Source organism: Moschus berezovskii, chromosome 20 (assembly GCF_049115385.1).
Source record: "Moschus berezovskii isolate FMDL1 chromosome 20, NW_MosBer_1.0, whole genome shotgun sequence".
Classification (NCBI taxonomy): domain Eukaryota; kingdom Metazoa; phylum Chordata; class Mammalia; order Artiodactyla; family Moschidae; genus Moschus; species Moschus berezovskii.
Genome location: NC_142479.1, coordinates 29,842,560 through 29,858,104, shown reverse-complemented (window position 1 = coordinate 29,858,104; position 15,545 = coordinate 29,842,560). Strand labels below are relative to the sequence as shown.

General features: G+C 48.5%; 1 protein-coding gene across 2 annotated transcripts in view; it reads left to right on the top strand.

The window, feature by feature from the left end:
* The window catches only part of RHBDL3 (rhomboid like 3), a 55,899-nt gene that overhangs the window by 35,529 nt on the left and 4,825 nt on the right, over positions 1-15,545 (top strand). For both annotated transcript variants that reach the window (XM_055401281.2, XM_055401280.2), the window contains 2 exons: positions 2,757-2,857; positions 13,214-13,274. In XM_055401281.2, coding sequence (XP_055257256.1) covers positions 2,757-2,857; positions 13,214-13,274 — 162 coding nt within the window. The remainder of the gene's footprint in view (positions 1-2,756; positions 2,858-13,213; positions 13,275-15,545) is intronic.

Genomic DNA, 15,545 nt, shown 5'->3' with positions numbered 1-15,545 from the left:
GGGGTGGAAATTCATAGCCCTGACTAGCACTGGTCCTTTGGTTTGCTGCTGTGCAGAGGTGTGGCTTGTCACTGTGGCTTGCTTCTCTGTCTTCTGCCTTCCTGACCTCTGTGGGTTCACTCTGGACATTTATTGAACTGTCATCCCTTAGGTTTGTCAGGAATCCTCCCTGGCACTGGCTTCCTGCCCTGGAATTGCTTTACTCTGTTGATATGCATACCAGCCCACATTTCTACTTGACTTCTCCCAGTCCCTCTGAAAATGAAAGTGTTAGACACGCAGTCCAGTGTGACTCTTTGTGACCCCAATGGACTGTAGCCCACCAGACTCCTCCGTCCATAGAATTCTCTTCCACCAGACTTCTCTGACCATGGAATTCTCTCCAGGCAGGAATACTGGAGTGGGTAGCTATTCCCTTCTCCAAGGGATCTTCCTGACCCAGGGATCGAACCCAGGCCTCCTGCATTGTAAGCAGATTCTTTACCATCTGAGCCACCAGGGAAGCCCATAATCTAGGACTAATTCGCAGTCATTTAGGGAAAGTCTTTCTGCCACAAATGGAGGGCAAGTGGGTCCAGATCATTACCTTCTAGATTCTAAAATCAGCATTCAAACCCCAGACCCTGGATCTTAGGCCAAGGCTTGGATTATTGTATTTCAGATCTGGAAGGAACCCTGGAGGTCCCCTCCAGTGAACGGCAAACTTTACTGCCCATGTCTCACCCCCATTCAGCCTGAGTGACTGTCTGCCTTCTGCTCCGTGGGATAGGGGTGTGGGTCAGGTTTCTTTGAAAAGAGAGTCTCACTGCTCAAACATTGGACAGCCTTAGAACTAACCTCCTCATTTCACAGATATGAAAACTGAAGCCCAAAGAATTCAGGGACTGTGTCCAAGGTCACACACGTAGCCAGTCCCGCCCCCAGTTGACCATCCTGCTACCATCCAGACTAACCTGTGGCCCTGCCTGGGGTCAGGACTCCCGTCCTTGAATAGAGTGAGGGAAAGGTCGGTGCATGAAGGCTGGACCCTGCCGCCTCCCTGCCCTGGTGGATCCCACCCGGGAGGCTGAAGGAACAGAAGCTGGGTCTGTCTGTAGGGACTCACGCGGAGGAAAGAGGCCAGCCTGGGAGCTTCCTCTGTCCAGACAGTAATTAACGAGAAGCGGCTTGGGCCGCCAGCCCTGCCCAGCCCTGCAAGGCAGCCTTCTCCACCAGCCCCAGCTGGGAGCGTGGGAATCCTTTGTCATGCAGATCTCTGCCTGCCTGCAGGCCACCCTGGGATTTTTTTTCCCCCTCCTGTTATATAGGGTTGACCCCCTGGCTCAGCAGTTAAAAAAAAAAAAAAGTTATCTGACAATAGATCAATACCTAATTAAAGCCGAAGGGGAAGCATGAAAGGGGAGAGGAAAGATTTATAGTTGCTCTGGGAGGGGAGAAGGACTCGGGTGTTCTTAGTTCATGACAGTTTGTGTTTTCCTTGAGAGATGACATCCCCCTGGAGACAAAGAATCTGTTGTGGGGAATCTCTTCCTGGTAGGATCTCAGTGAGCCCGGAGCCTAGAGAGTGATCTCGGGTGGGGGCGGCAAGCGATGGGAGAAGGCAGATGACGTTGCTGCTACCCCTCCAGGCCCAGGGTGTCAGGTACCCTGGTTCCCAGGCAGGCCCCAGCCTCTTCCTTAGGAGCTGGACCCTCCACCCCGTAGGGCCTGCAGAACTTGGCCTTCTGCCTCGCCCTCCTTTCTCCACCCAGGCAAGGACTAATTGGCTCAGGAGCCTGCGGGCATTTTCCAGTGGTGATTTCTGCACACTCACCCCGCCAGCCACCTCTCATCCTCTGAGCCCTGGGTTCTAACTCCCAGTTATTTTTAGTCTCCTGTGTCCTTCCCTGGAAGCCAAAGCATTGATCACACTTAAATGAGACCAGAACAATGCATTGCCCATCTCTTCTCTGCCCAGCTTCCCTCCCAGGACCAAAGTTTCTCTCTTCCAGACCAAGAGTCTGTATGGTTCCTTTCCCCCAGGGGGTATGACATCATCTTTCTCTTTTCCCCGGGACTTCTCAAGAACATTTTTCCTCCAAAGATGCCCATTTCTAGAGATCCTGCTGGCCTGTTGTAGTTTCCCTCAGTTGGAGGTGATGCATGGCAGGGTTCTGGGTGCTGTTGAGGAGAAAGAGTGAGGGTAGAGGGTGGAGGTTGACAGTTTAGGGAGTGGCTGGCTGCTGGAGGGGCCAAGAGTACATGGGTTTTGTGTCAGGCAGACCTGGACTCATGTCCTGGCTCCAGCTATTCCTACTAGGTGACTGGGGCCTCAGCCTCCTCACCTCTGCAATGAGGCTATTAGCATCTGCCTCAGTGAGTGGGCTTGAGGGTCACACAAAATGTTTGGCAGGTGTCTGACACATAGCGCCCCATAAGGGTGGCAGTTTCTGCAAAACTACTGCTACCATTTTCTTGTCATAGCTCAGAACCCTGAGATAGCACCCAGTTGAGGCCAGATCGCCAGGCAGATGATCTGGGTTGGAGCTCTACTATGGACAAGTCACTTCTCTCCTTGAGGCTTTGCTTCCCAGTTGTAAAAGAAGTTTGAACCAAATGGTCCTTTCCGTAGTAGCTAAATCTTTCAGGAAGCTCCAGGGCGATGGAGCTTTCACTCTGGAGTCTCAGCCCTGAGGCTGTAGCATCCCAGTGCCTGGGACTGGGGTTGGGGAGCGACTCCAGCATCCTTGAATTCTCTGTCTCTCTCTCTGCACCAGGGTCCTTGGCGGTGTCTGTGGCTGACATGACCGCACCAGTGGTGGGCTCCTCTGGAGGGGTGTATGCGCTCGTCTCTGCCCATCTGGCCAACATCGTCATGGTGAGCACCCCTGTCCCCAAAGTCCTTTCTTGGCCCACCCCACCCTTCCCCCACCGTCACTGGGCCTGGATGTTAATCTACCAGAGCTGGGTTTTAGATTCTCTTCTGGGCTCCAGCCTGGGCTTGGAAAGCCCCAGGTGGCCTTGGCCAGTAGCCAAATTCAAGGACACTTCCTCACCCTCTGCTGGACCACTTCCAGTGGGTCCCTTCTGTATATGATTCCAGTTTTATCCAGCCTGGCTTTGCCTGTCTCCCTATTCCAACTCTTTGCTATTTGGTGGCTTTAAAAAGTGAAAATTCTTGACCACTAGCACCCATCAACATTGTAACTTGTTTCCCATAGTTTGGTAAAAGTAAAGGGCCTTAGAGGCCCTGGTGGCTCAGTGGGTAAAGAATCTGCCTGCCAGTGCAGGAGACACAGGTTTGATCTCTGATCTGGGAAGATCCCAGATGTCACGGAGCAACTGAGCCCGTGTGCCTCAACTACTGAGCCCATGTGCCGTGCTCCTGAAGCCCTCATACCCTGGAGCCCCCGCTCTGCAACAGGAGGAGCCACCACAATGAGAAACCGTCACACCGCAGTTACAGAGTAACCTCTTCTCACCACAGCCAGAGACAAGCCCTTGAAGCAGTGACGACCCCGCACAGCCAAAAATAAATAAAATTATAAAAAAAGAAGTAAAGGGACCTTAGAGATGATCTCACCAAAATTCTCAAATAGGAAAGAAGGCCCTGACAGGTTAAGTGATTTGTCCAAAGTCACAATCAAATTGGTGACAAAAATGGGGTCTTTAACCCACATCTCCTGGCAACCATTTAAGTGTCACTCTCCTCCACCAGCCCGTCACAGTGTCTGGACACCATCATCCCGTTTCTCATGTTCTTCCTCGCCTTTTCCTAAAAGGCAATCTAGTGAACTAGCTAACAGCAGGGGCTGTTATTCAGCTTAGATCTGAATGGCAGCTGTCTACTTCCTGAAGAGTGACCTTGAGCAAATGATTTCAGTGCTTTGTGCCTCAGTTTCTACATCTGTGAAATGGGATGGGGTGGGACGAATGAGAGACAGTGAAAATAACCACTTGGTGTAAGTGTTAGCTTCATTCCTGACCCCTCACGGAAGAGGCTGGGGTGGACTCAGAGTAGAGACAGGACCTTCAAGGCAAGAAATTGAAAGCCATCTGATAGTCTTAGAGGAGGCCAGGGAAGACAGCTTCCTTGTTTGGGAAGCGGTCTGAAGTTTGGAGGCTGAAAGAGGAGTCGTTGGCAGTGCTTGGTTCACTCTGCCTGATGCCCCCCGTACAGGCACAGCCCAGGTCTTACCTACCTTTTCCCCAGTGCCTGGAATAGGGCTGGATGCATGGCAGAGGGTACCCACTGAATCTGGGGGCAGGAAGGAAGGAAGAACCCGGGGTTAGGGGAGCAGGGACTGTGTCCAGGAAAGGAATGTCTTTTCTTTGGGATCCTCTTGTTCTCAGTTCCCTCCCCCATCACTGTCTTCACCCACATGGCAGATGTTCGTAAAGTTCCTCAATTCCCCCAGGTCTTCTTTATTTTGCCCGCGCTGCCGGGCATGTGGGATCTGGGTTCCTGGATCAGGAATCAAATCCACGCCCCCTGCAATGGAGTCTTAACCACTGGACCACCGGGAGCTCTCCTCCACTTCTTGCTTATCATTGCTGCTGTCATCTGTCCCGTTCCTCAACACCATTCCCTCTCTTTGCACCGAAGTCCCATGCGTACGCTGAGAGAGGAAGAGAACTGCCGCAGAGGCTGGGAAGCCCATGTGAGGGTGTGGGGGGGTTGGGGGCGGTAAGTGTGTTTACACACAGGGTGCGTGCCGCGGTCTGCCGAGCACCTGGGAGCCCGGGGCCGCCTTTAAATGGGCTTTCCCCAGACACAGCTTTGCCTCTGAATTTTGCTTCCGCCACGCCCCCCTCCCCCTGCCCCAATTCCTTTCTGCAGGGGGAGGAAATGCCGCCCTCCCCCAGCTGTTCCCCCCAAGATGTGTCCGTGTGGAAGGACATGAACCAGCACAGCTGAGAAAGGAGAGGCAAGCAGGACTTCATAACGATGCCCTGTTTCCATCCCTCGCCACCACCTGGGAAGTGGCTCTGGTGTTCCCAGAAGTTCCCACGGTGAGAGCAGACCCAGGGCCCAGGGTGGGGCGTGGGGTTGAGGAGCGGGTGTTTGAGAGCACTTTTCTTCCAGTTTGTACTTCTTTCTGCAAGTAGCCAGCGGTGGTGCAGCTGAGCCGTCCCATCTAAGAGCCCAGTGCTCTTCCAGAAGGACATGGCTTTCTCTGGCCAACGGGGAGCTTTGGGGTCCCCTGGAGCGTGACATTTGGTAGCCCTCCTTTAAAAAGCTGTGTGCTGCTTATGGGACAGCGAAGAATGCTCGTTTCACTCGCTTCCTTCTTAGAAAGGTCAGTTTCTTGTCATCAAGAGGCTACCTTTACGCAAACTAGCTCAGCGCCCAGCAATTCGGAGACGCATTAGGACAAGCCAAGTGAAATTGGTATTTCTGTGGGTCAGAAGCATTTCAACCTTGGCAGTTTCATGTGGTTCAAGCCTAATAGATGACGGATTTTTTTCTCCCCAGAATGTTAGCAAACGTAAGAGGAGAGTTCTTTTTTTTTTCTTTATTTTTATTTTATACTGGTGCTTTCAAACTGTGGTGCTGAAGACTCTTGAGAGTCCCTTGGACTGCAAAGGAGATCCAACCAGTCAATCGTAAAGGAAATCAACCCTGAATATTCATTGGAAGGACTGATGCTAAAGCTGAAGCTCTGATACTTTGGGCACCTGATGCGAAGAGCCGACTCCTTGGAAAAGACCCTGATGCTGGGAAAGATAGAAGGCAGGAGAAGGAGACGACAGAGGATGAGATGGTGGATGGCATCACTGACTCAATGGACATGAGTTTCAGCAAGCTCTGGGAGACGGTGAAGGACAGGGAAGCCTGGCGTGCTGCAGTCCACGGGGTCGCAAAGAGTCGGACACGACTGAGCAGCTGAATAACAAATAGTTGATTTACGCGTTGTGTTAGTTTCAGGTGTTTGGCAAAGTGATTTGCTTATGCATATACATATATCTATTCTTCAGTTCTTTCCCTGTATAGGTTATTACAGAATACTGAGTAGAGTTCCCTGTGCTGCACGCTAGGTCCTTGTTGATTATTTTGTATATAGTAGTGTATATACCGGAGAAGGCAATGGCAAGCCACTCCAGTACTCTTGCCTGGAAAATCCCGTGGATGGAGGAGCCTGGTAGGCTGCAGTCCGTGGGGTCGCTAAGGGTCAGACATGACTGAGCGACTTCACTTTCACTTTTCACTTTCACACATTGGAGAAGGAAATGGCAATCCACTCCAGTGTTCTTGCCTGGAGAACCCCAGGGACGGGGGAGCCTGGTGGGCTTCCGTCTATAGGGTCACACAGAGTCGGACACGACTGAAGTGATTTAGCAGCAGCAGCAGTGTATATACGTTTAGGGGGCTTCTCAGGTGGCACTAGTGGTAAAGAATCTGCCTGCCAATGCAGGAGACTCAAGAGACATGGGTTTGATCCCTGGGTCGGGAAGATCCCCTGGAGTAGGAAATGGCAACCTGCTCCAGTAATCTTGCCTGGAGAGTCCCATGGACAGAGTCGTCTGGCGGGCTACTGTCAATGAGGCTGCAGAGTCAGACATGACTGAGCGACTGAGCACATACATTTAGACTGTTGATCTTTAACTCCAAAATGAAGATTTGGTCTGTGTGTATATACCCAATAAAGCACCTCACTGGAGCAGGAGAAAGAGCATGCACCTGTCAGGAAATGTGGATTTGAGGTCTGGTATTACCATCTATTATGCTGTGAGTTCCTTAACTCCTTAGGGATTCTGTTCTCTCATCTGTCATCCTTTCTTCACAAAGTAGTTGTGAGAAAGACATGAAAAAAATGCATGTGAAAATGTTGTTTATGTGGCAGATCATCATACTGGGAGATCCTGTAGGTATATGTGTGTTTATATTAGTTCAGTTGCTCAGTCATGTCCGACTCTTTGTGACCCCATGAACTGCAGCACGCCAGGCCTCCCTGTCCATCACCAACTCCCAGAGTTCACCCAAACTCATGTCCATTGAGTCAGTGATGCCATCCAACCATCTCATCCTCTGTCGTCCCCTTGTCCTCCTGCCCTCAATCTTTCCCAACATCGGGGTCTTTTCAAATGAGTCCGCTCTTTGCATCAGGTGGCCAAAGTATTGGAGTGTCAGCTTCAACATCAGTCCTTCCAGTGAACACCCAGGACTGATCTCCTTTAGGATGGACTGGTTGGATCTCCTTGCAGTCCAAGGGACTCTCAAGAGTCTTCTCCAACACCACAGTTCAAAAGTGTTTATATTTTTTTTTCTTTTTAACAATTTGTTCCTTTATTCAGCCTGAAACTTTTTATAAAGGTAAAAAATAATTTTGAGGATGAGTATCATCATAGTTTTATTTGAGCTCTTTTGATTTAAATTTATTATTTTTCTTTATTTTTTAATTGAAGGATAATTACTTTACAATATTGTGTTAATTCCTGCCATATGTCACCGTGAATCAGCCATAAGTATACATATGTCCCCTCCCTCTTGAACCTCCCTACCACCTCCCACTGTCCACCCCTCTAGGTTGTCACAGAGCCCTGGCTTGAGTTCCCTGAGTCACACAGCACATTCCCACTGTCTGTTTGACATATGGTAGTGTATATGTCTCCGTGCTTCTCTCTCGATTCATCCCAGCCCTGCCCCGGTGTCCATAAATCTATTCTCTGTGTCTGCGTCTCCATTGCTGCCCTGCAAATAGGTTCATCAGTACCGTCTTCCTAGGTTCTGTGTGTGTGTTGTGTGCTTAGTCGCTCAGTCATGTCCGGCTCTTGCCACACCATAGACTGGAGCCTGCTAGGCTGCTGTGTCCGTGGAATTCTCCAGGCAAGAATACTGGAATGGGTTGCCATGTCCTTCTCCAGGGAATCTTCCAGACCCAGGAATGGAACCTGGGTCTCCTGCCTTGCAGGTGGATTCTTCACCAACTGAGCTAGATTCTGTGTATATGCATTAATATGCGATATTTGTTTTTCTCTTTCTGACTTATTTTACTCTGTGTGATAGGCTGTAGGTTCATCTACCTCATTAGCACTGACTCAAATGTGTTCCTTTTTATGGGTGAGTAATATTCCATTGTGTGTACGTACCACAGCTTCTTTGTCCACTCATTTGTCAGTGCATATCTAGGTTGCTTCCATGTCCTAGCTATTGTAAATAGCACTTCAATGAACATGGGGGTAACATGTGTCTTTTTCAGTTATGGTTTTCTCAGGGTGTTTGCCCAGTTGTGGGATTGTTGGGTCACATGATAGTTTTATTCCTATATATATTTTTTATACATATTCTTTACAAATTCCACTGGATGTCTGCACAGGGAATAATCTGAAAATGTGTACTTTATGCTTCAGATACATAACAGAGAAATGTCGAACCCTTCTGTTCTCAGGACTGTACTTAAGTGAAAGAGTCTGCCTGAAATGAAAGCGTGTCCTATTTTTCATTAAAAAAAAAAAAAGCTTTGAGTTTCAAAAAGCTTGTTTACATCAAGGGATTAAATCTAGAAAATATTTCAACAAATGATCTGGATGGCATTAAAGACCTGCAATCAGGACTTCTTATTTGAAATTCTAGAAGTTAAAGACACACATAATTGAATAATTTATTAATTGCTTCTTGCTGCAGTCCATAGAGCAGACTTTCATTTTTAAGTATACAAGATATTTTCTTATACTTTGCCCCATTCAATAGATGTTTTTCTAGAACGTTTTGAGATCTAGATTTTCACAAATTGAACCATACTGTCAAAGCACAGGAGAGATTGTTGTCTGAAAGTTGCAGAAGGTTGCTGTGTTACAAGGTTCAGTTTATTAAATAAAAAGCCTGCTGTAGGATTTTTACTTAATGACATCTAATTTTATCTGTGTCATGCTTTCTTGTTTCCTGTGTTGGGTTTTCGTGAAGTGATTTGACAAGAAGTTGTTTCCACTGGGTATATGTAAAGCAGTCTGGGAAAAGAACCTCCCGCCTGGGTTTTAGCCTGTGAGCTCTTAGCTGGTTGGATGAGCACGATGCTGAGAGGACTGGTTCCGATCTTGTTTGCTGTTGGTGGGTTACCATCTCACCCTGCAAGGCTCTGGGAGAGAATGAAATTAAAGGACCTGAAAAAAGTTTATATTCCCCAGGTGCCTGCAGGCTTTTCAACATTTATAGCAGCAGCAGTGCTGGCGCTGTGTGAGGGTTTTTTTCCCTTCTCCTGTTGTTTCACTGTGCTTATTTTATTGGAGAGAATAATGGGGAAGGGGTGGGAGATGAGGCAGCTGGTGCAAAGGAGTGACTTTCTAGTTTAACCCCTTAGCTGCTGGGAGGCTGGTCACTTACTGACTGTTCACTCAGCTTCGGGGGGCAGCTGGGGGCAGCCGGTAGGGACAGACAGCACAGACAGACAGAACATAACCTTGCCTCGGAAGTGTGAGCGAACAGAACCCTGGACTGGGAACCTTGTCAAGCTTGACCTTAGCTCACTATGTGACCTTGCCCTAGCCCTCCTTGACTCTCAAGTGCAGATGAGAGGGTGTGACTGGGTCAGCTTGGCAGACTCCAGTATCTTCTGGGGCCAGGCAGGTTTGGTGGATAAGGCCGCCCTGGGGGTGGGGTGGTGGGGGCAGGGCACCCATGTGGGAAGACTGGAGTTCCCTGGCCTCATCCAAGGTCATTGAGATTCCGCAGGATTTTTTTTTCTTTAAAGATTTTTTTTTTAATACAATTTTTACAATTAATTCATTTATTTTGTTTGGTGCTGTGCTGGGTCTTTGTTGCTGCACACAGGCTTTCTCTAGTTGTGGTGCGAGGGCTTCCCATTGTGGTGGCTTCTCTTACTGTGGATCTTGGGCTTTAGGCGCACAGGCTTCAGTAGTTAACGGCACACGGGCTTAGTTGCCCTGTACCATGTGGGATAGTCCCAACCCAGGGATCGAACTTGTGTCCACTGCATTGGCAGGAGAATTCTTAACCCTTGTCTTCCCAGGTAGCGCAGTGGTAAAGAATCTGCCTGCCAGTGCAGGAGATGCAGTTTCAATCCCTGGGTCAGGAAGATCCCCTGGAGGAGGATCCTGGAGTCAGATGGACTCACTGCCTGCGGGAGTGGCAACCCACTCCAGTATTCTTGCCTAGAGAATCCCATGGACAGAGGAGCCTGGTGGGTGAACGTCCATGGAGTTGCAAAGAGTCAGACTTGACAGCACATAGACATGACTTGCATACTTCTTAACGACTGGGAATTCCATTTTTGTACAATTTTAAAAGGTTACTTTCCATTTACAGTTATTACAAAATATTGCCTATATTGCCTGTATTAAACGAAACATCCCTGAGCCTGTCCTACCCCCAGTAGATTGTACCTTCCACTCTCCTACCCCAATCTTGCCCCTCCCGCTGGTTACCACTAGTTTGTTTTCTACATCTGTGAGTCTACTTCTTTTATGTTCTATTCACTAGTTTGTTATGTTTTTTAGATTCCACGTGTAAATGATATCATACAGTATTGGTCTTTCTGTGACTTATTTCACTTAGTAGAGATTCCGAAGTTTTAAAACCATTCTGCAAGGCAAACTCACTGTCTTTGCCTCGGGTCTAGATATTTAGACAGATGGCTCTTAGCGCCCTCCAGTCTGTGTTCTTTACACACATAATGCATTTCCCCTTTGTAACAAACCATGAGGTGGGCAATGAGATACGTACTGTTACCTCAAATTTATAAACAGGGACCCGAGAAAAAAGGAATTCTGAGTAATCCCAGTGGTGATCCTGCCAGACCAAAAGTACATTCACTTAGCAGCATAATATCTTCAAGGTTCATTCAAGTTTGGCATGAGTCTTCACTTGTTTCCTTTTGAAGGCTGAGTAATATTCCACTGTGTGGCTAGCCCACCTTCTATTTCTGTGTTCATCTCTCCATGGACCCTTGATTTGCTTCCACTTTTTTGGCTGTTGTGAATTACACTGCTGTGAATGTGGGTGTCACTTTTAAGAGAGAATGAAGACCCGTGGGTGGACATCACAGGGAGGCAGAGCCTGGCTGGACAGTGGCAGGAAGAACTTTGCTGTGATTGTGACCCCTTCCCCGGGCTGCCCCAGGAGGTGGGGAGCTCCCCGTCACAGGGCCTTCTTGGCAGGGGTGTCCCTTTGGGAGGAGATGGCCCATCAGGTGATTCCCAAGGTCCCTCCCATCCTAAGGCTTCCTCTTGGAGAGGAGCCGAGGGGCAACCCACCTTCAGCCAACTGAGCCAGCTCGGACTGGGTTGCCAGATCCAATGGAAGGCACCAACTCCTGTTCTGTTCCCTGTCCCCCAGTGAGAGTCCCCTGTGGGCAAACCCCAGCAGGAGTCAGCCTTGTCCTGCCATCTGCTTCTTAGTACAGAACGTGTCAGCAAGCAGAGATCAGACTTTCCCACCTGAAGAAGGACCATGTATCACTCACCTCACCTTTTTTTTTTTTTTGGTTGCAGCATGTGGGATCTTTAGTTGTGGCATGTGGGATCTAGTTCCCTGACTAGGGATCAAATGTGGGCCACCTGCATTGGGAGCTCAGAGTCTTAGCCACTGGACTACTAGGGAAGTCCGTCACCTTACTTTTTGTGAGGAAGGACATGTTGATCACTGAGGAATAATGGGGAAGAGGGAGGCGGAGGGCAAAGAGCTGAATGTGGCAGGATTTCTGTCTTTGGGACAGTGTCCCTCCATTCCACTTGGTCCACTGAAGCTTCCATAGACATTGCTGGCCGTGCCAGTGTTCAGGAGCCCTGTCAGATTTCATGCATGGGTCCCCCTATTTCAGGGGAGTTCAAGATGTGTCCTTGAGCTGGGTCTGGGCCAGGAAGCAAAGGCAGGGGAGGTGGGTGGGAGGAAACAGAAGCCGGGGCATCCCCACTTGCCTCCTCCCCCAAGATTGATGTTTTCCAGGGAGATTCCGGGCTCCTTTCTGCTTCTGGGTAAATGGAATGGAGCTTTGAAAGCACTGCAGGAGTGCCCCTCAAAGGAACCCTGTGGCGAAGTCTTTTGTAAAGTGAACAGTCCTTTTGTAAGGTGAATAATTGTGCTCTGATTATCTGCTTTGGAGGTTCAGTGTGTTCAGAGATTCTCAGGGGAAAGAGGGATTTGTCTGAAGGCCATCTGGCCCACCCCGTCTCCAATGCTTGATTCTCTCGAGCACCCGCTCTGAGTGATGCGAAGCCCCCATGTGGACCCCTCTGTGATGGGAAACTCACCATCCCATGGATCTCTCCATCTTTGGAAAGCTCAGCTGATTGGAAATGGAAGCTTATCCTGAGCTTAAAGAGAAAAGTCTCTCTCTGAAGTTTTATCCGTTGTCTCTGCCTGCAGGTTACAGTGAATATGCCTTTTGCTCGTGTTGACTCACTTGATAGCTGACTGCAGTGAACTTGACCTCCCCCAAGTCTTCTCTTCATTGTTTCTCAGGTGCAGGATTTTGAGTTCTCCTATCATCCTGATGGTTCTGTTTTGACTTGGCTTGCTTTGCTGGCCTGCATCGCTTTGTAACCACGAGACCTAGCCGCTGGGGCAACATTCAGATATCTGTCTGTGTCGTGGAGACAGGGACTCGCGTCTCCCAGGATCTAGATTCTCTTCCTGTGTTGGCGCAGCTCCAGAGCTTTTAGGACAGTAACAAACCTACCAACCCCTGAAATCTCAAAGCCGTGCTGGTGTGATCTGGGACTGCACCACAACCACCTCATTCAGGATTTAATAGAGATGATTTCTTTTTAAACTCCATCTTTATTTTTATTATACTCCAACTCTTTTAGCATTTCCTCTGCTTAAAAATTTTCTTTTTTTAATTTTTAAAACTATTTATTTTTACATTTATTTGTTTGACTGTGCCGGGTCTTAGTTGCCGCATATGGGATCTTTAGTTGTGGCATGCAAACTCTTAGTTGTACCATGCGGGATCTAGTTCCCTGACCAGGGGGTGAACGCTGGCCCCCTGCAATGAGAGCATAGATTCTTAACCACTGGGCCACCAGGAAAACCCCACCAATTTTATTTTTAAATTTATTTTTGGCCTTGCTCTACAGCTTGTGGGATCTTAGTTTCCCGATCAGGGAACAAACCCAAGCCCTTGGCCGTGAAAGTGCGGAATCCTAACCACTGAACCACCAGGGAATTCCCAGAGATGACTTTTTTAAATGTCAGCTTTTCCTAGGCTGGTTACCTCTGCAGAGAAGTGTTCTGATCAGGAACTAATGAAACTCTCTCTTTTTTTTTTTCCCCTAGAACTGGTCAGGCATGAAGTGTCAATTCAAGCTGCTGCGGATGGCTGTGGCCTTGATCTGTAGTAAGTTCTAATAGGGCTGGCTGGGGAAGGGGGCCCTTTACCAGTCCTGGGGGATGTAGAGATGGCACAGTCGCTGCTCTTTAGGGACTTGTGGTCAAAAAGAGAAGGGAGTCATGTCCACAATGTGGAAGGAAATGGGGGTGTTACAGGGGGGTCTGACCTACAGTGCTGCTCCCTGACCTTCTACTTCCATAGACAGAGACTGTGCAGAGAGGAAAGTCCACGTGGGATAAGTCTCTAGCTCAATGGTCAGATCAAGAAAAATAACCTTTTTTGACTTTTATTTCTTTTGGTTTAAAAAAATTTCTGGTTTCAGTATTTTTATTTAAAAATGTTTTTCCTTCCAGTTTTATTGAGATAAAATTGACACACAATCCTGCATGAGTTTCAGGTGTACAGCCTGACGATTTGACTTATATACATCATGAAATGGTTAGTACCATCAGCTTAGCGAACATCCATCATCTCGTATAGATGCAGAATTAAAGAAATTGAAAAAAATTTTTATCCTTGTGAGAAAAGTAATTTCTGAACCTTTTGGGTCACGGAGTCGATCCTTTGAGGTCTCCTGTTGGAAACTCAAGATTGCTTTCCAGAAAAAGGCACATGTGAGCAAGCTCCCATGGGCACGCACACACGCATACCTGCACACACTCTAAAACTTGCAGTTCAGCAGGTTCACAAGCTATAGCGAATCCACGAACCCTTGTGAACAAGTGTGATGAGGGCCTTTGTTGAGAGAAGTCAGTCTGCCTGCAAAGGGCATTTTGAGTGTGAAAGACAAGACAGGTGTTCACCAGGTAGACAGGATGCAAGGGGCCACTTCAGGTGCAGCAGAAGCAAAGATGCAGAAGAGTGAAGTGTAATGGCTGGCGAGCTGGTTAACAGAACTGACCCATGAGGCTTAGCACTGTGTGTGATTGTGTCAGAGATCACTGGAGTCAGACCGTGGAGGGATTTAAATGCAAAGAGAAAAATTGGGCTTCATCCTCGGATGCACAGGGAGGCCAGTGGGGGACTTTAAACGAGGGAGATGTTGACAGTTTTGAGTTTTCAGTGACTCATCAGACTGTAGTGTGGAGGGAGAGGTATGTGCGGGGGCTGAGACCAGAGGCCAGGAGGTTCATTCTGAGATGGAAAGAGATGAGTCTGAACAGAAGAGGGACACACAAACTCTCATTCAGTCCCCAGAACATGGCTATGAAGAGCGGATTGTTTTTAGGCTTAATTTATAGGCTCAGAACATGGAGGTCACCCCCCTACAGATGGTAGAGGCAGAATTCAGAGTGAGCCTGTGCCATCTTTAATGCCCTGCACTTTCGCCAGGCTGGGCAGGAGCTCCGAGCCTATCTCTGTCTGGGTCAGCCACTTGGTTTGTGGGGAAGAGGAAGAACTGAGCCAGAACAGATATGGAACAGATAAGGGGCCCGGGTGGGCTCCACTTAAATCCACTTCCACATCCTTTGTACCCCATGGTTTTCAGGGTCTTCTGGTCTCTGTTTCCTGGATGGGGTTGGAGGGTTTCTAATCCCAGAAAGGACCTTCCAGAATCTTTGAATCAGGGTCTGGGGGCGGCGGGAGGTGGGGGGAGGCTATGGGAGGCAGTGGGCTAGGAGCTAGGGGGAGCATAGCTTCCTCATCTGCTTAGACTGAATTTCTCTGTTTGTAAAAAAAGGAGCAGAGTCATGAGTCTTACTGTTTAAAAGAATACAACCTGGGGACTTACCTGGTGGACCAGTGGTTAAGACTTCTCCTTCCAGTGCAGGGGCTGCAGGTTACATCCCTGGTTGGGGAGCTAAGATCCTCCATGTCTCCTGGCGAAAAAAAAAAGAGAAAACAGAACATAAAACAGAATTGTAACAAACTCAATAAAGACTTAAAAAGATGGTCCACAGAAAATAAAATTTTTTAAATAAAATAATCTAACTACAAGCGTTATAAAAACTAAAATGCTATTTTGGAACTGAGACCAATGTCACTCCAGCCTCACTTGTGGAGTGCAGGGCCTGCAAGGCAAAGGCAGGAAGATGCCCTGGGACCTGGGGAGGCAGGAGGAGGGAAGGATGTGTGTCCCTCGCCACTCCTTTTCCGCCATCTATTGGCCATCCCTGGGGTTGCAGGGTCCAGGCCTAGAAGCTTAGGCAATTCCCCGGGGAATGAACATCCTTGGAGGTGCTGGCATCTCTGGGGAGGTTAGGGTGGAGAGAGGCACCCTGGTTAATTAAATGGTAACCTAACAAGGTTTTTTGGGTGATAGGTAATAAAATGGCA